The following is a 24,418-nucleotide window of genomic DNA, read 5'->3' on the forward strand; positions in this document are numbered from 1 at the left end:
TATGCTTGAAAGCAAATGATCGAAAGTTTTGACTCTACTACGTTTCTACCACATTCATGGTACTTCCAGGTAGATGTTTTCCCACTGGTTTCAAGGAACCTCAATATTAAAAAAAATAAAAACAATAAAAAGTGAAATAGGCCGCGTTGCAGCTAAGTTTATTGCGTTCATAAACAGCATTCATAAGTGAGAACTACTCCACACTATCCCGTGTAGCTCTGAAGCAAACTATTTAGAATTATTTTAAACAGACTATGTTCAGAATAGCTCATTGCAGCTTTCTACAAGTGTCACAATCTTTGAAAATCTCATGAAGAAAAAAATACTAATTGTCGGTTTTAATTTTTAAATGTACTGCTAGGCGTCATATTTTAAAGGGGGAAGATAAATGAGAAAATCCCCATGGCTTCAAAGAATAAGACCGTAAAATAAATAAAAACCTTCAAAACAAAACAAGTTAAAACACATTTTAAAAAATTTGGTGCGTATAAAATCATCTTCACATCACCACATAAAAGGCAAAATAATCAATGGGCCCAAACAATTTAAGACCATCATCACACTCACACAATCATCCATAAAATAAATAAAACCGCACTTCATCCAGTGTCATCACATTTTCTCACACGCCATTACTGTTTCAAAGTAGAACTGGGAAACACAGAAGCTGTCAATCAAACGGCACCATGCCACTTGTTATTCCCACCATCCATTCGACATAATTTGACATTTCACTGCATATATGTATGAAAGTATGTATATGTATGTGACAAATAAACCTCTTGAATCACAGAAGACGGGGGCTGAAAAGTGTAAAAGAAAGATTCCATTTCTATATAGAACAATAATAAATAAATGATTTCTAATATTACCTTTCAGTTGGAATAGTTTTTTGTTTACATCTTTGTCGGGATAGATAGGTAACTCTAAATGCATACGCAGCCTTTAGAGGGCACTACTGAGATCCCTCGCCGCTGCTCTTGTGCAATGCATGCTGGTACATGTGGTTCTGCTGGGCGGGAGAACAGCGTCAGTACAAATGGCACCTTAGTGGTTATACTTTTATAAAACCACATAGGGTTCCATCCAGTGGCGCTTTCCTTGAACAAATAGGTCTGTTTAAGCAGTTTGACCAGTCTCTCACTGGCCTCCCAGCTTGACCAGCCTCTCACTGGCCTCCCACAGTTTCTTCGCCACCCCCGAGTCTCTGGCGAACGGACGCAGGGTGCCGGGCCGGCAGTCGGAGAAGTACCCCCCGCTGAGCCTGGCCACCTCGTCGGACACCGCGCAGTACACGACCGTCTGCGCCCCGACCTCGCACGGCACGAAGAACATCCACATGACCACCTGCATCAGCATCCGGAACAGCACAGAGTAATGGCGGGTCCAGCCGCTCTGCACAAAACCTGCGGGGGAGAGACCGGCGAGAGGAGATGTCAGGGCACCGGGAAGAATCTGGACGTAGACGTATTTTGCCACAATGAGCAAAATAAAATGACAATTTTTGCTGTATTTTTTATTTTCATACAGCCCTCCTGCTGCAATATACAAGGCCCAAAAAAAAAAAATCAAATAATGAATAAATAAATAATTAAATAAAATACAATAAAAAATGTAAAAATTGCCTCCAGCACAAAAACCAGCACTTGAATTTAGACCAAAGAGGAGTAAATGAGCAGACCGTTTTAAATTGGAGCAAGCCAGACACAAATTTACTGGTGCGTGCATTTAGTTTCGTTTAATTCAACATTAATGAAATAAAGTGAAATAAAGAAAGTCACATCACGAAACACAATTTTTATAGACTAAATTAACGTTCATCAAAAGATATAACCTAAAATGGTCACGGTAGAGGCCTGAAATATACATAAAGTTTAATTTTAAAACTATCAAGAGTTTTGGTCTGATATCATATTTTCAACAACCATAACATTGGACTATTTAACATGAGATATCTTGTGAGAAATACAAATGTTGTCACAGAAAGAAAGGGATTTTTCTCTCTGGGGCTCTCACCGGGGTGCACGGCGTAAGCGGTCACGCCCTTCCCCTCTGTGATGCGCGCCAGCTCCTGGGTGAAGTAGATGTTGGCCAGCTTGCTGCGGCAGTAGGTGAAGAAGGGCAGCAGGTTGTAGTTGAGGTCCTGGAAGTCCAGCTTCTGGTACTTGTAGTTGGAGCAGGTTAGGGTGACCACGCGGCTGGGAGCGCTCTCCTTCAGACAGGGAAGCAGCGTGTTGGTGAGCAGGAAGTGGCCCAGGTGGTTCACCCCGAAACACATGCTGAAGCCGTCGTCCGTCCAGTCCAGCACGCTGGGCATGCCTGGGAAGACACCGTGGACGGGGAGGAGAGGAGAGGAGAGGGGGGGGGGGGGGGGGACGGGGGGCAGCGGCATGAAGCTGTTAGCCTACTACACAAGTGTGCTTTTATTCAAAATGGTGAAAACCCTGTGACTAGTCGTGCTAATGTCATGTTAGTAGTGCAATAATCGATCTAAATCCATGTAATCACATAAACATATATGCACACACATAATGAAGAACACAACTTCATGTAGCTTCCAGTCACACACTATTATATCCTCACACAGGGTAAATTCTTTCACAAACCTTTTAGATTGTGTCCTCCCTTGGGTTCCTGCCAAAAAGCATGCCCCATCCTCAAGGCTTGCCTTATCTTGTCCTGACCAATTCTTTTCTGCACCTGTGATGTCAAGCTGACTGTATACTCTCTGTATCTGTGACGTCGACCTGACCATATATTCTCTGACTCCCTGAAAATAAACTGTTAGACTCAGAGAGCTGCTCCTTAGCACATCTCTGATCCGACCCTTGTACAAGTAAAACCAACGTCTGTCCGCCTCTTTATTTAAGACCACCGATTGACAAGCTGCAGATTAAAGCGGCCGTTTAATTTCTGTAACAGTAGCTTCATCACTAAGCCTGATACAGAGCAAGAATTGCACATTTCCTCATTGAGTACAATTTTGTTTACTTTGGGATACTCTGATGAGGGCCTCCAAATCACAGATTCCCACCTTTTTTTATTGTATATATTTATTGGCGGTTGGCAGTTGTTTCTGCCTTAATTGGTTACAGTTTCATAGTAGAGACAGCAGTTTTTATGGCAAATAAAATACAATATTATGGAATATCATGGATTTTGTTCCAATTTATACTTGAACTAACATTCATGTGTATTTTTTAACCAATATTTAACTATTAGGAAACCTATACCTGAAATCGCCCAAGGCCTGTGACCTATGACAACTCCCTTGGGGGTCTGGCACCCCTCTTTGGGAACCCCCGCTCTAAGTGTTTGGCTATCTCACCTGCATTGTTGATCAGGATGTCCAGCCTCTTCTCTTTCTGCAGGAAGCTCTTGCAGAATTCTCGGACGGAGCGCAGGTTGGCCAGGTCCAGCTCCATGTAGAGGACGTTCAGACTGTGGCTCCTGAACTTGATCTCCCTCAAGGCCTTCTCAGCCTTGCAGGCGTCCCTGCACGCAATGACGACCCGCGCGCCTCGCAGAGCCAGGGCAATGGCCGTCTCTTTACCAACGCCAGAATTTCCACCTTAAAACAAACATGGGAAATTATCACAATTCACATGATTATAACTGCATTGTAATGCTGACGTGCAGCAGTGCTAATCAAAAGAAAAAACAACATATACAGAATGTATAAAATGTGCTCTATTTACAACATCAATGAAAAGGCAGTGACAGTAAGGACGCAAGTTTTAACTGGAAATACATTTATGAAACTCGTTAATTTGAAGGTATATGCGTATGCCCAGTCAAATGGGGTTGTTGATGAAATCTTGTCTACACGATGAATAATACGTAAACAATGTATTCCTGACAACCATATAATCAATCAATATTCTGATAACCATACTTTTAGTTAGTGTTCAATTACCTATTGTTTAATTAGTATGTGTACCGTGTCGGTGTTCACAACAGAAGTGACATTGATTCGACCGGTTCGTCGTTCAGACCACATCAGCGTTTCAGCCTTGTTTACATTGTTACCCAGTGTTTGTTAGCGTTGTTACCTGTGATAAGAACCGTTTTCCCATCGAGTCGTTTCAGGTCCGTGCAGCATCGCCTCTTTTTCAACCATTTTAAAACAAAAAAGGAAACTAACGACGCGAGTATTGTGTAAAGAATATACATCTTACAGATAAATGTATAAGCATATATTATATACAACCACAGCTCCTCTGCTAGCTGTTGCTGCTGAGCGAGCCACGGCTAACGTTAGCTCGACTGCTCAGGCGGTCCTATTCCGTTGAACCATGCATTGGAATCGTGTCAAAAATCTGTTTGGGCTCAGTCCGACACCGCCCGGGGAGACTCCTGCGCCATGTTCTCATCCACGGGGAGACTCCTTCACCTGAACGTCCGTCGAATCCACTCCACGGAGATCGCCCACGAGTGCGCGTGCGCTGTTGTCGCCCTAGTCTCACGGGATTCGGGAATTGCCGGACGTCGCGCGAGAGTCCGGCGCGTCACCAGGGAGACGAGAGGAGGAACACCCCGGAGTCCAAAAAGAAACAGGAAACAGGAAACAGGAGCGTGCGAACGTTGCGAGCTGCGTTATGTCCCATGTAAACTTTAATATGACCGTTCTGCAAACGACAACAAGCTCCGAATAAGTTATAAGAGTGAAATCGCATGTGCTGCATTCCGATGGGAGTCGAGAATTCGGTCTTTCCGAGCTGGGAAATCACACTCTGAAGTGTCCTTCCGTTTCCTCATTTCGGGGGGGGGGGAAATGGACGCCCGCAGTAAACGTATGTTTGTGTGACACGTCTGTGACTTCTGCTCCACAAGCATCTGCACAAGTGTCAGAACTATAAAGTTTTTTTTCCCCCGCATCTAAGTTAAAAGCGCTCGAGGTTTTAGTTCAGATTTTTCCGAGTCTGGAGGTCTGGAACGCAGCGCGGTGCGGTTGTGGGACTTGTAGTTATTTGAGCGTCATTTATTTCGCGTGTTCTCGCGTCCCGCATCAACACCCAATTGACTCTGTCCCCCTGGAACTGATGGGGAAATGGACACGCGTTCTGTGGGCTATCTTGACATTTCACTGCATGTGCGTACGTGACGAATAAACCTCTTGAATCTGGAATCGTCGATATCGCTATGACGTCCCCGACGTCCACCTGGTCGCGGGGGTTCGTTCAGAGGTGGGAGGTTCGACTCGACCGTTTACGTTCCGTCGACGTGCTCCGTGTCCGCGGGCCGTGAAAGTACATCTATATCGTTCCGTACGAATCTTGGCGAATACATTCGGACTGTGTTTTTTGTGTGGGGGGGGGTGTTTGCCCCTGGATTTCATTGGTACTTGATTTTCGGTGTGTGAGCGGAGGGTTCACTGTGTCGCCGGAGTGACCCCCGGCGCCCGAGTCATTTCAGAAAGTCGTTCGCGCGATCGCCCAACGAGGAAACGAGCTTTTCCGACCGAATGTGACGCGGACGCTTCCCCTTTGCCCGTCACGCACATCCGACGTTTAAATGTGTAACTGGCGAGAGGTGGGCTGTGACGTCATACGGGGTGTGGCAATTCAGTGGTGTAGTTCGTAAGGTCCCGTTGGTACAGCGGCCACCTGGTCCTGGTTCCGCACAGAAGAGAACTGCAATCACAAAACAGGGAATTTACTTATTATTGTTGTTGTTTTTTTCCCCCAATAAATTATATTTAGACATGAGGGTTCGATTTAGAAAAACTATTTTCCTATTGGGATTATTTGTTATGGTCCCATCAAGAGTAACTGGTAAGTCCTATTTATTTCTTTGCAGCGAATAAAAAAGTGGCTTCATGTTGCTGTTCATATTGGAATTGTTGGGCAAGCACTTCTTCTATTCTAACATCTACAGTAGTGGTTGTCTGTTATCTGCCTTTTTACGCATCCATGACGTCATAAATCGGAGGTCTCATAATAATAATATATATAATATAATAATATATATAATCAGATAATATACTGATACATGCGGCCCGCAAATAACCTCTTCAAATCACGACGCTTAAGTAATCCACACAAATGTACTTCATGTTTTCAAAGCATGAAACACAATTCAATAGATCACAAGGGAGATATTTCTAGCACAAAACAAAGCGAACAGGTCGGGTTTCCCTCGAAGTGGCCCCCAGGTCGTTTGTGGCCCCGAGTGGTACTTATCAATATCTCGACCCAGGATCTTGATCGATTACGCAAAACTGATTTTGAATTTGGATCTTAAACCGCCGTCCGTCCGTTGCTTTAATATTTCTTAAAATGTCTGTATCTGCCCGTGTGTGCCCGTGTGTTAGTATGAGAACAGGTCTCCTTTGCAAAAGACCCTGATCTCGATGGAACTTTGCCCGAATCAATAACAACGATGACATTACGTGGCGTCCTCGATCAGACACTTTGGTCTGAAGTACACCTGTCACCGTATCAAACCGACTGCGTGTCACGGTCAGCGCGGACCATTCTCTAGAAACGGGCAGGGGGCGTCCTGGTGGCTCAGCCAGGTGAGCAGGTAGAACCGGTGGAGTTAAGGGAGGTTTTTTCCATTTAAATAGAAGACGGTGGAGGGGAAAGAGACGCTCGCGGGGTAGACGGGTCGGTGCCAGCGGGGTGAGGGTGAGGTCTGAACGGATGGGACCCGGCAGCGATGCGGTTGGGGCGGGCGGGCGGAGGTGGGGAAGACGGTAACGCCGACAACCTCTTTGCCCCGCCAGGCGAGACGTGCCGGCTCCGGTGTGGCTCCGCGTCGCCCTCGGGTGGATGCTCCTGCCGCGCCGCCTGCGTGTCCCTGCAGAGCTGCTGCGAGGACTACGGCCGCTTCTGCCTCCAGGTGCTCCCCTCCTCCAGCTCCATGCTGGGGGGCCGCGCCCTGGGCATCCTCAACGTGGCCTTCCGTCCTGGGCAGAGCCTCCTCTGCAGGTCTGTGCTGAGGATGAGTGCGTCGTGTGCTTTTTTCAAAAAAACCTTTTCATACATTTGAAGGATGGAATTGAACTGGGAACTGTTGATAAAATTGAACCATCTGTTCAAAACGAAACTGTAATGTCCCCGCTGTCTCCCTCCTGTCTCAACAAATCACAGTTAATTCTTCAATTCCCCAGTAGTCATGGATATTACACATCTTTTATTCAGCTAGTCGGTGAAGTTGTAATATGTTTGTTGTTCATAGATTAATGGAAGAAATACCTGAATGGCTTAAGGTAATTCAACAACCCTAACAAACCTATAACTATGCTGAAACAGTATAAAGACTATAAAACTGAAGAAAATAATGAGCAAAAATGTATTTGCTCATGTCAAACTACTACATTTTTTGTAATTGGTTGAGATATTTTCTAGGTTTTTCATTGAGTGAAGTGCAGCTTTGGGGTTAAAAAAAAAAAAAAAAGAGAGAACAAAGCTACATGTTGAAATGTGCTGAAAAACAGGTTGAAAATCTGGCCCCAGACAGATTGCAGATGCCACGCCCTAGACTGTTATGATAAAGTTCATCTCTTGCACTGACCCCACGCCGCATTCCAAACGCTCTGCTTCCATCCTTCGGTCATAGGGCTGGACAGCATGAAACAATGAATTATCACGTCAGTACAATATAAATATACAGCACCGTCTGTTGTAGAATCCATGCTTCACTACACTGAGCCATATGGTAGTTGAGAGAAAGTCTTTTCCAGGTAAAAGTCATATAGTGAGCCACTCTCCTTGTTTTCATTTTGGGCTACTACAATATGATGATAGAGGACCACTCATGAACTGAACAGTGATATGGATTTTTATCCTCCACCATGTCGTCAAAATGGTTCTCAGTTTGATTTAACCCTTAGAGAAGATCTGCCCGAGCTAACGTCAGCCAGGGCGGTGCTGCTACACCGCGTTAGAAGAGGTGGAGACGTGTACGAAACAAATGTCAAGGAGTGTACGTACTTTGCCGCCCTGTTTTAGGTTCAACGGTGAGATCGACGTCCCGGGTGTTGTGGATGCTGAGGGGCGCGGCCACTGTGTCTCGCCTCTGCTGCACCAGACCGGGTGGGTGCCCTTCCAGGTCTCTACGGACGGGACACATTTTGATCGAGCCGGAGAGTATTTGTCGGGTGAGCAGGACATTTCCACTAGACCTGTGATGTGATGCGTCTGGTGGGTTCTAACAGTTTCACCCGCTCCTGTCCCCTCCCCTCCGTCCTCCCTGAAGTCCTCCCCGGCAAGCTGGAGCCGTCCCTCAGAGTCTCCCTAGTGAACTCCACCCGGTGGCAGTATTACGGAACGCCCGGCACGGCCGGAGCGCTGTGGATGGCGTGGAACGTCTCCGCCCTGGGAGCGGACTCGGTCAACGTGGAGCTGTGGGGCTACCGGGAGGCGGGCGGGGCGGCGGCCACGGAGGGAGTGGGGTGGACCTACCTGTACTCGCTGGGGAGGGGGCTGCCCAACAGAGGGACCTTCAACTTCGTCCCCAGAGCCGCAGAGCCGGCGCACTCCAGATGGGAGCTCGGCAGCATCCGGGTCAGTGCCGGCGCCGCGTCAGAGGGAGCGAGGTATTCCTTGTCAGCAATTTAAGTCCCAAAAGGTTCATATTCATTTTACACTTTGCATGTTTATCTCCGGTTAAAGGGTAGAACGTACACACCATACTTATTGCTTCCACTGATTGAGTTTTGCAGTTGACCAAAACACATTTAGGAATTATTAGCCAGGTGGGAGATAAGTCAAAGCTTATGATGTTGTTTTCTGGACACAGGGATGTCCAGGCGCTGTGGAGCGACACCCACGCCTTAGCCTGGCACATGGAGCAGGCCTTTAGAGACAACTCTGCAGCCTGGGCGGAGAACAGGTGTCTGGAGTGGGACGCGCGGGAGAAGAGCCTCCCAAACTTCCTGGGGGAGATCATGGACTGTCCTTGTACTTTGGCCCAAGCCCGGGCGGACACGGGGAGGTTTTATGCAAGTTCCCCAGACCTAAAACACCACCTCTCAGCTGTCTAAATGTGTAGCTCTGTCATTTAGAGTGGCGGTTCTCAACAAGGGGGCCGGGTACCCCCAGGGGCCCCTCAAGAGGTTCCAGTCGGTCCTCAGCAAAATGATTAATACAGTAGTTAAACTTGACCGATATTAAATGTACAAGATGTTAGCACCGCCAGAGAATGTGCAATAATAACGTTTGGATCCTGCTCCCTCTATTCTCCATGCTTTTTCAGACTGATCATGGTTGTGACATTGAGAAGGGCAGTGTGTGCACCTATCACCCCGGGAGCGTGCACTGCGTGAGGGCAATCCAGGCCAGGTAAGGACGCAGGAAAAAGTCTATAATGAAATATTTTTACATTTCCTATAAGAATACCGTACTGTATACGTTTCCCGTCACCCTCTCCAGTCCACAGTATGGATCGGGGCAGCAGTGTTGTTACGATAGCTCGGGGGCCCAGGTTCTGACCGGGGATTCGACCGGCGGCAGCACCCCGGACAGAGCTCACGCCTGGGGCTCGCCCCCGTACAGAGAGCCCCCTCGGGTCCCGGGACTCTCGCACTGGATCCACGACGTCATGAGCTTCTACTACTGCTGCCTGTGGTCCCCTCTCTGCCACGTCTACCTCAGACTCCGGCCCTCAAGTGGCTGCAAGTCCTACCGACCGCCTAGAGCCGGTGAGAAGATACTGATGCTATATACTGTACTACTATACTACCATACAACACTACTACCATACTGCTCTACTACTCCCTACTACCATACTACTCTACTATACTACTACAATACTGCTCTACTACTATACTACCATACTGCTCTACTACTATACTACCATACTACTCTACGACTCAACAACCATACAACTCTACTACTTTGCTACTCTGCGCCTCTACTATCATACTACTCTACTACTACCATACTACTCTACTACCATACTACTCTACGACTTTACAACCATACTACTCTACTACTATGCTTCTCTGCACCTCTACTACCATAATATACTACTTTAGTACCATACTACTCTGCTACTATGCTACTACTATACTACCATACTACTCTTCAATACTACTACCATAATACAATACTACTATACTACCATACTACTCTTCAATACTACTACCATTATACAATACTACTATACTACCATACTATAATATCGAGCAAAAATGCACAAAACAAATGTTTGAGGGAACAGTCTTTACTAAAGTAGATATTATGCGTCGATCGCATTGACTGAAACCGACGAGCTTGTTGCCAAAAAGTGTTGAGATGTGAAGGCGTGGTTTCCAGGCGCCGTCCTCGGCGGCCCTCACTTTGTGACGTTCGACGGGCTCCGCTACACCTTCAACGGCAGAGGAGAGTACGACCTGGTGCAGGCACCGCGCCGGGGGCTGAGCGTCCAGGCCAGGACGGAGCAGGTGGCACTGAACAACGGTGAGTTCCCTCCTGGAGGACAGCCTCCGTGGCCCCTCCTCTCATCCTAACCTCTGGCCTTCTTCCTCCCGCCGGGCGGCGCCGTGTGCGCAGTGTGTGCGCTTTTGTTTGTGTGCACAAAAGAGAATGTTGTATATGTACGGAAATACTCAAACAAATTGATTGAAACAAAAAAAAAAAAAAAAAAAATGGACCTAAAAAGATCAAAGTCATGCAAAATGATTGATTTGATCTTTTCTTTGTTCATTTATTAATTTTCTATTTATTTTTTTTCCTCTGAGCAAGTGGAAAAACGTCAATGCCTTGAAAAAAAATTGTGCTCATTCCCCTTGAAGGTCACTTTCTTTGTTTGGTTAATTTTTTTCTCACGCTAAATGTCAGGTTCTCTGTAAATGTTCTGTGGGTTTTCTATTAACTACAGCGGTGCGGGAGGCTTGCAGCTTCAGGGGTTTGTCTGATGTCACCGGAATAAACCTGTAAGTAGAAGTAAGACCTCCCGCACCGGGAGCCAATTCGGGCCGGGATCGATTTAGCGCCGGGAAATGATTGGTTTAGTCACCTCCATCCCCTCCTTCCTATCCGTGTGGAGCTGTAAGACACGGATCGTTCGTCCGTTGATGGAGATTAAAGCCAAAGCCCTTGTACACGGGGGCGCCGGCGACGCCAAAAGGAGTTTGTCAGCCGGGTCGTCTTCAGCAATTGAGATAGGACTGAGAGGCTCATCTAAACGGTGCCTTGTTGTTGTATGTTATTATGGTCTGTTCAGGTTCCTTGGCCAGCGCCACGCGGCTGTCCTCCGTCGCCGTGAAGGAGAATTCCTCCGACGCCGTTGAGGTTCGCCTCGCGCGGCGCGGGGACCGGCTGCAGGTCCTGAGGAACCAGAAGGTTCTTTCCTTCGGTGAACAACGCTGGGTGGACCTGCGCGGTGAGAGGCGGAGGCAGGGCGGAGCCCGCTGTGCGTGGGGGTGTTCAAACCCACGTGGACGTTCACAACGGTGAAATCGTCGCCTGTTGAAACAGCTCAGATCAATCAGATTCCCCCCTTTAGTCTTGTGATGGTGTGTTGAGTGTAATTCTTAAACAGCGTATTTTTCACCCCCGGCCTTATTCGAGAGGAGTGTTGGTTTCCATTGTTTCTGACTGTTCATAGCACAAATCACTGAAGGATTTAGAAAAACTTACCACTCTGCTGCGCCTTCTCACTGTGATTAAACGCAGTCCAATGGGGCAAACCCTGTTAAAAAAAAAATAAATAAAATATATATATATATATATATATATATATATATATATATATATGAACTTTTGAAAATATATGACAATATGAAAGTTGAAAATAAAAAATAGTCTAGTGGCTCCAAATCATGACCCACTTGAAAATCTCCAAAATGTTTACGTGGCTCATCTGACCCCAAGCGACACAGAAACAGCATTTTAATGATCTGAGGGGTGGTTCCTATCCACTGGCCTATCACAGTGGTGATGTATTTTTTCAACGTTTTAAAGGAGAATATTAGTGAAACACGATGTTAAATATTTTGAAAAAAATATGAAATGAGTAACAACATTATTATTATTATTATTATTATCATTATTATTATTATTATTATTATTATTATTATTATTATTATTATGTTTTGTCGCTCTGGTCTCTTCAATGCGACCCAACGTCCCGTCTGTAAACCCACCTTTCCTTTCCAGGGGCGTTCGTCTTCTCACCCACTCCCCAAAAAGTGACGGTCATGTTGTCGTCGGGGGTCGGGGTGGAGGCACGCGCGCGGGAAGACGGCATGGCCATGACGGTGCTGCTCCCGACCGACTTCGCCAACCACACCCGGGGACTGCTGGGCCAGATGAACTCTGACCCCTCGGACGACCTCCTGACCGGCCGGGGAGAGGTTGTGCCCTCGGTCGCTGCCACGCCCGAAGACATCTTCGGGTTCGGAACGAGCTGTGAGTCTGAAGCCCACGTGCCAGTACAGACTCCTTTATGTTTGGCGTGGGTGAATGGAGTAATTCTTTGGACGTCTTATTGTCTTCATTATCAGCCGTCACTGAGGCCGCTTCAAGTGAAGACGCTAACCGATATCATTTTCATCCTACATTTGTTTTTAAGTTTCCCCAATTGAATTGCCCACTTTCAGAGACAGATCCACAAACTGGTTGACAACACAATGAATATTTACAGATCAACAAGACGCGAAGCATCTGAAAGGTCCGAGAAGACAAAGTAGGACTTCAAAGAAACAACGAGAATAAAAATAAAAACGGGGATAAAACAGGAGAAATACGTACATGAAAGGAATCTAAAAAGCTGTGAACAAGACCTTATATAAAACAAAAACTTTTTAAGAAGTGATGCGAGCCTCATTCGGCTCAAAAAGACTTGTGGGCATAAGTGGTTGCCATAGCAACTGTCTGATTTCGCTTTATAAAAGAATACCAGACAGTTCTTTTTTTTCCGTACGAGAAGAAGGTGAGGTTGAATGGAGCGGAGCGCCAAGATGCTTTCATGACTCCCGTCATTTCCAAAATGACATTTTCAGAATGCGAGGTAACTTTTTATTTTAATTAGGGTCTTAAATTTTTTCACAAAAATTCACTAAATTCTGTACACATGTGTAACATCACTTGACTTAAAAAAAAAAAATTCTATTGGCGCCATGACCTAAACCCAACAGGAAGTTGGCCATATTTAATTAAAGGTGCCATTTTAGTCACTTTTTGGTTATTCTTATGCTTCTCTCGTAAACTCCTCCCCGGAGATTTATCAGATTGCCTTCAGACTTGCATCCCACCGACGCTTGCACGTAGAGGACCCGGTCATCGCTGCTTGCTGCTTTAAATACATTGAAAACTACTCATATGATGAAGATTATTTGATGCGCATGCATGTATTCAAGATTCAACATTCAATTCAAGAGGTTTATTTGTCACATACATATACATACTTTCATACATATATACTTTTATACATATATACTTTCATACATATACATACTTTCATACATATATACTTTTATACATATATACTTTCATACATATACATACTTTCATACATATATACTTTCATACACATATACTTTCATACATATACATACTTTCGTACATATACATACTTTCATACATATATACTTTCATACATATATACATACTTTCATACATATACATAACTTTCATACATAAACATACTTTCATATACATATATATACTTTCATACATATACCTGCTTTCATACATATATATACTTTAATACATATATACTTTCATATATATATATATACTTTCATACATATACATACTTTCATACATTTATGCAGTGAAATGTCTTTGCAACGCACCCAGAGATTATGCATAATAGTTACTAAACCGAACATAATAGCTAACCTAATTTCTACCTCGCTAACTAACTGAAACTAACTGATTCTTAAAACGTAATGCAGTTAGTGAAAAGAATCATATAAATCAAATAAATATATAAACATAAAAATAAAATAACACCTTCATTTCTTAATTCATTTGTGGGGCAAAATTGTTTTGTGAGGAGGCCTTATTTTGTCCAGGGGCCACCAGCTGCCAATCATACAACAAAGTAAAACTCATCCCATGATAGATATATTACATACTGTAGGTACATTAGCTTTCATAGAAATATTGAAAATAAATCATAATTCATTTTTCTTGTTACAGCGTGCCTCATGCCTCATGCCTGCGCTTTTTCCTTCAAACTTTCCTTATCTGTGTTGGTGCCTGCCGTCTTGGAAACAAAGTCCAAAATTTCTGCCGGCCAACTGTTATTTTTGTTGTGTTATTTATTTCCTGCAATCAGTAACTCAGCGGCGTCTCATCTCCATTTCTTCTGCTGTCGGCAGGGAGGATATCCAAGGAGACGTCCCTTTTCACGTATGACTCACAGTATCTTCTGGACACCTACCACCGGCGGCCAGCGCACGACCCCGTCTTCCACCCTGCGTTTGGCCCCCCAGAGGGCCGCGACGACCCCCTGGTGGCGGCCATCTTGTCGATGTGCTACGGAGACGGAGCAGCGTTCTGTAAATACGAAACCCTGACCAGCCGCAGCCTGGCCACGGGAAACGCCACCATGAGGGCCTACAGGAGCCACCGGGCCCTCGTGCAGGACCTGCAGCCGGGTACGGCGGGGTGGCCACCCTGAGAAAGTTGTCATCATAATTCTGAATATTTGTGCATTTATTCATCGGCTGTACCCGCCTCAACACGGATCTCGTCCCCCTCCAGTGGTGTCCTGCGGGTGGCTGCCCGCGCCGAGCCACGGCAAGAAGAACGGGACGCGCTACACGCAGGGACAAACGCTGTGGTTCTCCTGCGACGGAGGTTTCCTGCTGTACGGCTCCACCCGGCGCTCCTGTCAGGAGAACGGGACGTGGACCGGGGAGCAGACCTACTGTCTGCGAGGTTGGTCGTAAATATCTAGTCGCCGAGATAACCTGAGACATTCGGCTACAATTCTGAAGGATCCCCGAATAAATACTTAGAGTAGCCCTGCTACCGACCACTGAGGGCTGTGAAACGAAAGCCCTAGAACTATCAACATGGTGGTTCCTCTGATCCGCTAAGTGTTTAATGATTTAATCCCCCCCCCCCCTTATTCCCTCTCTTGGTTGCATTCGGTGGATCTCACAACCGGATCACATGTTTCACATTCACTGCAGTTTATAATAGGGTCCTTTAATGAAATACCTCTTGAGGTCTCGTGTTTTAGCCAGACACTTTGAAAGCAGGGATTCCACTTTGCTCTGAGTCGCTCGGGCGGAGTCGCAAAGCCCTAAAAGCCCCGACTGGGATTGGCGTGGACTGGGGTTTGTCAAATGGGAACCACCTGGGTTCCCTGGAAAGGTTCAGTTCGCTGTCCCTCCTCCGTAGGCTCTCAATGGACTCTGGGAAGCGCAGGTCTCAGATGTGACCACAGGGTGGCGCTGTTTCCCAGCAGATGTTCCTCAGGTGGGCGGTTCCCTCATTCTGTTGTGGTTCTGAGTTTGTTGTTGTTTTGTTGAGTTTCCATCCAAATGCAAATGGGCTTTTAAACCAACGTTAGCAGTTTGGCTATAAATTAAAAGTGGATGAGCTGATTAGATTACAGTTTAATTAGAATTTAATGAATTAGAATTGTATTATAGATTAGAAAATATTACATAATTAGGTTAATTAGAATATATTTTTATGTTCAAACGTGAATGTCAATAGATGGTTAATCACAATTACATCGCAATTACCAACTAAAATCCCACGACAGCCTTACACTCCATCCATATTAAAATCTTGTTGAAGTGAATCTAGTTTAAATTAGAGTTATGCTTTTGTGTTGAATGGAGGGAAAAAAAAAAAACCCAAAAAAAAGCAGGAATGATACCTGAAAGAAACTCCATACCACCACGGAGGAGCCTCGCTCAATGAGCAGGAGGACGGAGGAGGCCTTGACTCCGCCCTTGACTCCATCCTCACCTTCAGCCCCTCGCGGCTGCAGCCACGTCCTGCGCGTTTGTCTGGTTGGTGCCACAAAACGGAGACTCACCCCCCCGACGGACATCTGGGACGGAGGCAACGCCGCCGGGTGCGGAGCCCGCGGACGTACCTGCCTGGCAGGGCCTCTGCGCAGGCTCTCAGATGAACGGCGGTTAATAAGACGGGCTGTTCTTCTTTCAAGTCACTTTTTTTTTTTAAATGTGACATTTCAAAGGCCTTCCTCCGGGCCCTGAGAGCCCGGTCGCTCCGCATGTGAAGGAAGCCCACTCCAGAGTTAAATGCCGTATCGCTTGTTTCTGACACGCTGCAGAGGCTCAGATCCGTGTGCTAATTTCACATTATGCGGTGGTTGGAGAAGCGCTGCCTTTGTGCTGTTTAACAAGACAAGCATGTTTTTGGGCTCAGACAGAACGGCACGCAGGCTCCAACTTCTGGAATCTTACACAAACGGCCGTGGCTGCGATGGCATGCCTGTGCGGTGCAGCTCAGCGGCGTGTGCTCTGTGGTCATACGTAGTTTGTTTTTCAACGAGTATGAAAATGCGGGTCACGAGACGGGTGTGCGCGAAATGTGCGTCACAACAGCGGGATGAAGAATTGCGACATGAAGTGATTGTGAACCGTCAGTTTTGGAAGAAACTTTGCTGCGTTGTGGGCGAGTGAACGTGGTAAAACTGATAAAAAATAAAAATAAACATTGAATGACGAGAGGTCGAAAATATTGACCCCGCCCGCGCCGCGGCGCAGACCAGGGGTCCTCAACCTGCAGCCCGGGGTGGGCGGAGGTAGCTGGCAACATGATTGATACTTAAACGTCACCGTTTTTTCATTTCCGCGACGTTAGAGAGCGTGCAAACACCGCTTCGCTGCTAGTTACGCAGACACGAAACCATAAAAGTATTTTTTTTCGACATTCCTGAATGGCCGCGCAGTGTCCGGGGGGAGGGGTTTCACAAGCGCCGCGTTTCGCGTTGAAATCAACGCTCTCGTCCTCGCCCCCGGACCAGCCCCTGGGGGGAGCAAATGGAAGAAGAACCCTGAGAGGGAGCCGCAGAGCGAGGACGGCGACGCAAAGAGGTTCGAGGAGTTCGACGCCGAGCCCCGCCTCCAGTCGCACCTGGCGACCCCCCGGGGACACGCCCGGCGGAGGGCTCCCTCCTGTCGGAGCCGCCCACGGCCGCATCGGTCTCGCACGACCGCCGCGGGGGGGGAGTGAAAGTCCCCCCCCGCGGGAGTGAAAGTCCCTGGCGGTGCGCCTGCGCGGGAGAACGGCGTAACTCGGACGTCGCGCAAGAGGATTGAGGAAGTTCTCTGCGGGCGAGACCAGACAGGAAGTCCTGGGAAGGTGGGTTCGTTTGGAGCCGCTGTGACAGGGAGCGGAGGCGGGATCTGAAAAATAGGGAGCCTGGCAGCGGAATGAAAGGCTTGCGCTCCTCCTAATGCCGCTGGTGTATTAATAGTATCGCTACGCAGAGGAGAAGAAAGAGATTAAGGGAAAGGTGACAGCCCATGATGGAGCGAAAGGAGCGAGAGAGAGAAACAGAGAGAGAGGGAGAGAAACAGAGAAACAGAGAGAGAGGGAGAGAAACAGAGAAACAGAGGGGGGGAGGGATAGAGAGATCCTCTGAGGCTTGTTCTAACGCCCTCGAGATGAGACGGGGGTGGAGGGCTTGTTCCGGGCGTCCGGTCAGCGAGTGTGGCAGGGTCGCCGGGCGGGAAGGTCCACTGCGCAAGGGCGTCCGCACCGCCCGCTCCCTTCTGTTCCGCCCTCCTCCTCCGCCTTTTGCTGTCTTTTCATCTTTTTGGAGGAAAAAAAAAAAAAAAAAGATATATCTTTTCTCTTACACCAGCACCGCCCTGCAAAGTCCCTGGAGTGCGAGCTGACGGGGACAAAGACGGCATTAAAAGTAATGGCAAAGAATCTGTGTTTTTCTACTTTCTTTCTTTTTTCTCTTTCTTTTTTTCTTTCTTTCTTTCTTTTGAACGGCTTCTGTCCGAGTCAACACACCCAGCAACCATCAATTGTGTACGAGGTGTAACTCATGTTAAAACCCTAATTTGATCTTTCCAAGTGTCCTGCAACACAGACAGCAGCTAAGCGTGTGGGCTGGACCCCTAACAACAATAATAATAATAATAATAATAATAATAATAACAATAATATTCATTATTATTATTTTTTATATTTTTTTATAATAATCATTTTTTTATTTTTAATCTCGTTGGCGTTTTTCAGGCTAAAAGTATCTGGAACACAACAACCGCAGTAGACACAGACATGGTTGAGGTCTCGTTAGAACCGGGACGTTTTGGACGTCTTGTCGTCGAGTTTGATGAATATCGATGTACCTTTGGAGCAGGAATTAGTGAAAAACGGTTGTGATTTTACCAGAAGTAGAGGAATGTTGAGACAATTTGATTCGTTTCAGGAGCGGGGCGTTTTGTGACATCATCATCCAAAGTTTTCTACACGTAGACAGACAACTTGAGCCGATGCTGCGTTTAAAAGAACTCGGAAAATGGTAACTTGTTCTGCGTTTCACAAAACCCCAAAAACTAGAATCTGTCACAGAAGGCGTTTTCGCTTTGGAGGAACCGTCGCTTTCTTTTGTTTCCGCACTGCATGATCCAGGAACCATCGTAATTTTTAAAACACAGGATTTGAGGGACATTTAAACTCAGCCGCACAAGAGGAACATTCTGTGACGTAAGTCCACGGTGATTGTAAAAAAACACATGACAAATAAGATGCTTCATTGAAAATAAACATTTCTTTATTTATACACAATTGAGTTCCAAAAAATGACGTTAACGTAAAAAAAGAAAAACGGCAACCTCGCAGTGGACAGAGCGGACTTGGATCACGGCAGGTTTTCCTCAGTGCGACCCGACCAAGTCAATAAAGGAGTGGACAGAACATCCATCCGTAGATGTTTAGTCACACTCGTGTTAAAGAAAAGACAAATCTCAAACAAATCTCAGAACGCCTTGAAAAAAAGTTATGAAATGAGTGAAGCAAACTACGCAGCTTTCAATGTAAACTTGGAAAATTGTAACTCGTTCTGCGTTTCACAGAACCCGGAAAACTGTAATCGTGCCTTACACGACTGAACTGGACCCTGTGTATTGCTGCCTGCGGCTATATTTATTATTATTATTATTATTATTATTATTATTATAGGACAGGACAGCGCTGCTGAGCTGTGGAGGCAGACAGGATGTTTGTGTTTTTTTGTCTTTTGCGACGCACTGAACTTGCGTACGCAGCGTTAGGGCCCGGCATTATCGCCCCTTAAGCCGCAGGGGGCCGGTCAGTCCAACACTCCGCCTCTGCAATGTGTCTGCTGATGTGTGAGGCTGCGTAACGCAAATGTCTTCCATGCCTCTTAATCGACTTGGCTGAATACATACACGCACTCATTCGTACGAATTACATAACTATATACCAGACAAGCACACACACACTACACACACACACACGGCCCCGGCGTCCCAGACCACGGGAAAGGTTAGCCATCGAAGCTGAATCTAATTGCTTTGGACGCCTTTATCTCCCTGAGCCGCTGTGTGCAGGCTGTGTTCTCACTTTTCTGTCCCAGCGTCTGGACGATTTTCACTGACCAAGGTCAGAGGCGGAGCGGGCAAGCAGAGCGGGCAAGCAGAGCGAGCGACCCGCGCCGCGTGTACACGTACGCACCGCAGATATGCAGTACGTGGCGCATATCTGTGTATCGCCCCTCGGCGAATGAACCCCCGGGGACTGCGAGCGTCGTCGGCACGGAGCTCCGTTGTTCTGATCGACGCCGAAGATAAATTCCAGTGTCGCTTCCCCTCCGTCACATTCCGTTTACACAGACAGCGCCGAAGCCTTTCCACGGCACAAAGCGGCAAACTCCAAATGAAACCCCATTTGCTTTTGTCCCGCAACCCCTCCCCGGCTGCAGCGCGGGCTTGTGATTACTGATTGATATCTTCTGTTTGCGACGTGAATGGAGTCTGGTGATTGAAAATGGGGTGTTTTCATGAATTCAAACTAAATGGGCCCCGGAAGTTGACAGTTTTCCAAGTTTTTCGGAGAGTTTTCTGAGGACTCACCCCCCCCCCCCCCCCCAAGCTGCCACTTTACCGCTCCAGACTGGATGTGGGGCCCGGCCCTCCAGCTGCAGCGCCTACGGGGGTTAAGTAAAGTAATGAGATGGAAATGGTCATTTCAGAATGTCAACAGGGTGCTGGTGCTCGGGCGGAGGGCTTGTCCAACCCGAGCCGCCGGGTTCCTGGATCCGACAGCCGGAGACACTGGCCACATGCACCCGGACTGATTAGAACCCAGAGAGAGAGAGAGAGGGAGAGGGAGGGAGGGAGGGAGGGAGGGAGGGAGGGAGAGAGAGAGAGAGAGAGAGAGAGAGAGAGAGAGAGAGAGAGAGAGAGAGAGAGAGAGAGAGAGAGAGAGAGAGAGAGAGAGAGAGAGAGAGAGAGAGAGAGAGAGAGAGAGAGAGAGAGAGAGAGAGAGAGAGAGAGAGAGAGAGAGAGAGAGAGAGACTGACTTAACGGAACCCGAACATCCAACAGGTGCAGAAACGGCCTTCTACCTCCTTCCAGTTGTAATGTCCTTATTGTTGCGATTTATTTTCTGGGCAAACCCAGCAGAGCGGAGCAGCTTAATGCAACGTTAAAGCGGCTAAAGAAGGAGAATCATCATTTATTGATCTCACGGCTGCAATGCACATACAACACACGCGCATGGAGGTAGTGGCGACGATCTGAACACACACATCCACACACACACATGCAGGTAATGTTGAAGTGGAGAATTTTGTCCTCCGCGTTTCTCCAATCCTAGCTGTCCTTCCTCCAGGGGCAGCCAGGAGCAATTTTGCAAAGGAAAATTCTTCAACCTCACATGAAGGTGCCGAATAAAATGAGCTCAAACCCACTAACCCCTCAACAGGCGACGTGCGCCGCCTGCCACGCAGCGTGTTTGGATCCATAAGAAAGGAACCCGGACGGTGTGCGTAGCTGTACACACACACACACACACACACACACACCGGGGGACGGGGGGAACCGTACCTTCCACCGCGCTGCTCCGAGGAACATCGCGGCAAATGATGAGGAACTCTGGAGGCGTCGCGAGCGTCTCATCCTGTGTCGCCGTGTCTCCGCAGACGATAACCTGGGATATGTTCTGGGTGCGGTCGGCTCCTTGGCAACACTGATCACAATGGCTGTGATGATCAAACTTAACAACAGGAAACGAGAAAGGTACGCGCACGCACACACACACACACACGCACGCACACACACACACACACATAGAAACACATTACTGTTACGTTCATCAGCTGCTTACAGTTGGTTATTGAAACCCATGTATTCTCGCACAAAAAGTGAAATTTGCAAATCTTTTCAATTTCCAAACGTGACACTACTATACTGTACGTTATGTCCATGAAGACATGAATGTTTTAACTCACATAGTGAAGTACACTGGACTGTAGTACACACGTGTACTTTGCAGCACTGCATGCCTGACGCAGGGTGTGTTCCATGCGAACCTACATTTGCTCCGATGTGCATCATGTGACTGCAGTGGCCCTGCACCCTCACACACAATCTAAGGCAAATATATACATTTGACTTATATTCATCACAGTCATGGCTTTAAACATCGTAGAATAAGAACTTAAATGCTTTGCTTCACAAGCTGTTTGTGAGGGCAGCAAGTTGGATCCTGCTGTGAAGTTTTACTGCGTTATCAGCCACTGATGTGGCCTGGGTTTTCATTTGCCTTGATTCCAAGGCTTTCCAGCGAAGGCTCCCTCCATCACTCATCCATCACCCTTTCATGTGACAATAGATGGTGTAACGTGTTGAAAACAGAAAGCACCTGTTACCTGCAAAAGGGAATAAAGCGTCTATCGCTCGCGGCTTCTTCACGAGCTCCCTCCGCTCCTCATCCTCTCTTCAGCCAAGTGCTCTGCTGAGCCAGCATACTACAAAGACAGGAGCCATGGAGCCCACCTGGCCGCTCCACCTCCAACGTGCCCCGACGCTCCGACTGGAGCACGTACTAACGCTGGCCCATAACTCTCCCCTGTGAAGTGATCGCCTCCAGGATGCGACTCATTCCTCTGCGAGCTCCTGTCTCGCTCCTGGGCTGCAGCGCAAAATTAAAGGCCCGTTTTTTATGGGCTCGCACGCTCAAAATGGGCTTTCCCTCCGGGGCCGCAACCGTGCCGGGGACCCCAGCTGAGAGCTCTGATCACGGGAGGCCAGGTGTGGGAGAGGAGGAGTGTGAGTGTGAGTGTGAGTGAGTGTGTGTGTGTGTGTGTGTGTGTGTGTGTGTGTGTGTGTGTACGGAGGTAGAAGTCTTACAGTGTGCACCACGTCTGATCTACTTGTCTGGAGGAGAGAAGCTGTGACACAATATTACTGTGTGTGTGTGTGTGTGTGTGTGTGTGTGTGTGTGTGTGTGTGTGTGTGTGTGTGTGTGTGTGTGTGTGTGTGTGTGTGTGTGTGTGTGTGTGAAAGACACTTAGGGTACTTTCCACATCTAGAGTTACTCCGCAGGTTTCAACAGGTCTCCTGGAAGTTCACTCCTGGAGTCAGAAAGTCATTACACCAGGAGCGGGGTGTGTGTGTGTGTGTGTGTGTGTGTGTGTGTGTGTGTGTGTGTGTGTGTGTGTGTGTGTGTGTGTGTGTGTGTGTGTGTGTGTGTGTGTGTGTGTGTGTGTGTGTGTGTGTGTGTGTGTGTGTGTGTGTGTGTGTGTGTGTGTGCGCGCGTGTGCGTGCGCACCATCATGCCCACACCCCCTCCGTAGTATGACTCAGAAGGTGGGGGGGTTTCGTGTCCAAACCTGGTGCGGGGGCTCAAACCGGATGCGTCGGTTCTTTCCCATAATTCTGGAACCATCTCGGCAAGAGCTTCATCTGAGATTGCTTCAACCGATAAATTCACCCTTTGGGTAATTTCCAATTTTGATGACTTGTCGCGCCGGGCGGGCGAAGATGGAAAAATTCATCATGACGATAATCACACGATAGCAGCATGTGGTGATACAATACCTGCCCGTGTATCCCAGAACTTTATGGGAAGCGTGTGATATTAAAATGTGTAATATCAGAGGAAAAACACCAACTCAACAATGGTATTTCACAACTGTGTGAAATTTCTGAAACTAAGTTTGGTTCACATGCGTTGATGACTTTAAGCTACAAGACTGAACACAACAACTGAATACTGACATGGCAGTTAGTTGAAAATGACAAAACAAAAATGTCCATTGACGAATCCATTGGATGGAAAAAGGCGGAGGGGCCTGCACTGTTTTAGGGTGTGTTGGGATCTGTCGTCAGTCCCCTCTTATGTTCCCACTCCTGACCGCGGGATGTTCGGCCAAAACCATTCACACGGCAAGAATCTTATAATTTTTTTAAATTTATGATTTAAGATTTCAAGGTTTTGTTTAGATACTTTTTTAGTTAGGAACTAGAGAGTTTGGAGGTTTCGGTTTGAGTTTTACTCAAGGGGTAATTAAGGAATGTGTTGAGAAATCTTTCCACCATTTTTAAAATTTAATCACATTTTTTTTTTTTGTTTTTTATCAAAATAAAAGTCCTTTTTCTAATAACCAATCGACAGCAGTGCCCTCCTATTCTCACAGATCTTGGCAGTGAAAGTACGTCGATACAGAAGGGACCCCTTATGGCGATTTGTTTGGTCACGCATACCTCGTTTTTTTTTTTTGTTTTTTTTTCCTGTTTTCAGAGAGAAGCTGGAGCAGATCGAGATTCACGACGTGATGGGCTAGACGTCCGAGGAGCTTTGGGATTTCAGACGGCGGCTCTCCACCCAGCGACCTCCATATACGTGCGCTGTCTATGTCTGCTTGACGGGCACAGCTTTGCAGCGTCTCACCGCAGTTCGGGTGGAAAATGGAAAAAAAAAAAAAGAATAAATACACAAAACTAATTTGTGGGAGCTGAACATTTGGGATTCATATGTGTTGCATAGGACACAAGGTTTGCCTCGCTTTGACCTTACGACCTCGACAGGAAAACCTCAGGCGCTGGTTAGAGGGGGAGCCGCTCGCTTTTCCTCCGTTTTCCGCCTCTGTTTAGTTTGGAACGGGTCCAGGTCACGGTAATGATCCGCACTGAGGATTCGGGGAATTGAATGAAGGGAAAAACACTGTGATTGTTTTTATTTTTCCTACTTGTTTCGGATGGCTGAACGCGCTGTCCTCGCTACGGAGAGCATTGTGTAAATACGGCTGGGGAGATATCATCGGTATAATCAACGCTGCCTTCTCTCAGCGGCTCCAAAATAGGACCAGATGTGTTCGCAGTGCGGATGAACCTGATCGCGTGGAGGTTGAAAGGCCACGAACGGTTATGTCGTCCATGTGTTGAGGCCGCGCCGCGCTCGGGCTAAGTGGAGCACGGTGACGCCGACTCGGGAGCCTCAACAGACCTCACCTGAAATCCCCCCTCGTGCTGCTTTTCACGTGT

The 24,418-nt window shown here is 47.2% G+C and overlaps 2 protein-coding genes across 2 annotated transcripts; one reads left to right on the plus strand and one right to left on the minus strand.

Annotated features, from left to right (window-relative positions):
• Nucleotides 1–203: 203 nt before the first annotated feature.
• Nucleotides 204–4,414, minus strand: LOC307232322 (retinol dehydrogenase 14). Its single transcript, XM_080003284.1, has 4 exons — nt 4,053–4,414; nt 3,329–3,571; nt 2,017–2,319; nt 204–1,406 (listed from the first exon to the last, which is right to left on the minus strand). Exons 1-4 carry the CDS (start codon nt 4,171–4,173, stop codon nt 1,141–1,143), a joined length of 933 nt encoding a protein of 310 aa, XP_079859410.1. The 5' UTR covers nt 4,174–4,414; the 3' UTR covers nt 204–1,140.
• Nucleotides 4,415–5,542: 1,128 nt separating this feature from the next.
• Nucleotides 5,543–24,418, plus strand: susd2 (sushi domain containing 2). The gene is made up of 14 exons (XM_080003765.1): nt 5,543–5,774; nt 6,728–6,932; nt 7,956–8,104; nt 8,203–8,542; nt 8,746–8,947; nt 9,202–9,287; nt 9,378–9,646; nt 10,263–10,406; nt 11,173–11,331; nt 12,108–12,359; nt 14,279–14,557; nt 14,664–14,840; nt 21,073–21,169; nt 23,676–24,418. The coding sequence occupies exons 1-14, from the start codon at nt 5,705–5,707 to the stop codon at nt 23,716–23,718; spliced, it is 2,472 nt and encodes an 823-aa protein (XP_079859891.1). The 5' UTR covers nt 5,543–5,704; the 3' UTR covers nt 23,719–24,418.

Source organism: Zeus faber (assembly GCF_960531495.2).
Source record: "Zeus faber genome assembly, chromosome: 7".
NCBI lineage: Eukaryota > Metazoa > Chordata > Actinopteri > Zeiformes > Zeidae > Zeus > Zeus faber.

Coding starts and splice junctions, on each gene's coding strand:
- susd2 (XM_080003765.1), top strand. CDS start 5,705: ATGAGGGTTCGATTTAGAAAAACTATTTTCCTATTGGGATTATTTGTT. Junction 9,647..10,262: donor CTACCGACCGCCTAGAGCCG/GTGAGAAGATAC, acceptor CGTGGTTTCCAG/GCGCCGTCCTCGGCGGCCCT. Junction 11,332..12,107: donor ACGCTGGGTGGACCTGCGCG/GTGAGAGGCGGA, acceptor TTTCCTTTCCAG/GGGCGTTCGTCTTCTCACCC.
- LOC307232322 (XM_080003284.1), bottom strand. CDS start 4,173: ATGTATATTCTTTACACAATACTCGCGTCGTTAGTTTCCTTTTTTGTT. Junction 3,572..4,052: donor GAAAACGGTTCTTATCACAG/GTAACAACGCTA, acceptor GTTTGTTTTAAG/GTGGAAATTCTGGCGTTGGT. Junction 1,407..2,016: donor CGCTTACGCCGTGCACCCCG/GTGAGAGCCCCA, acceptor TCTCCCCCGCAG/GTTTTGTGCAGAGCGGCTGG.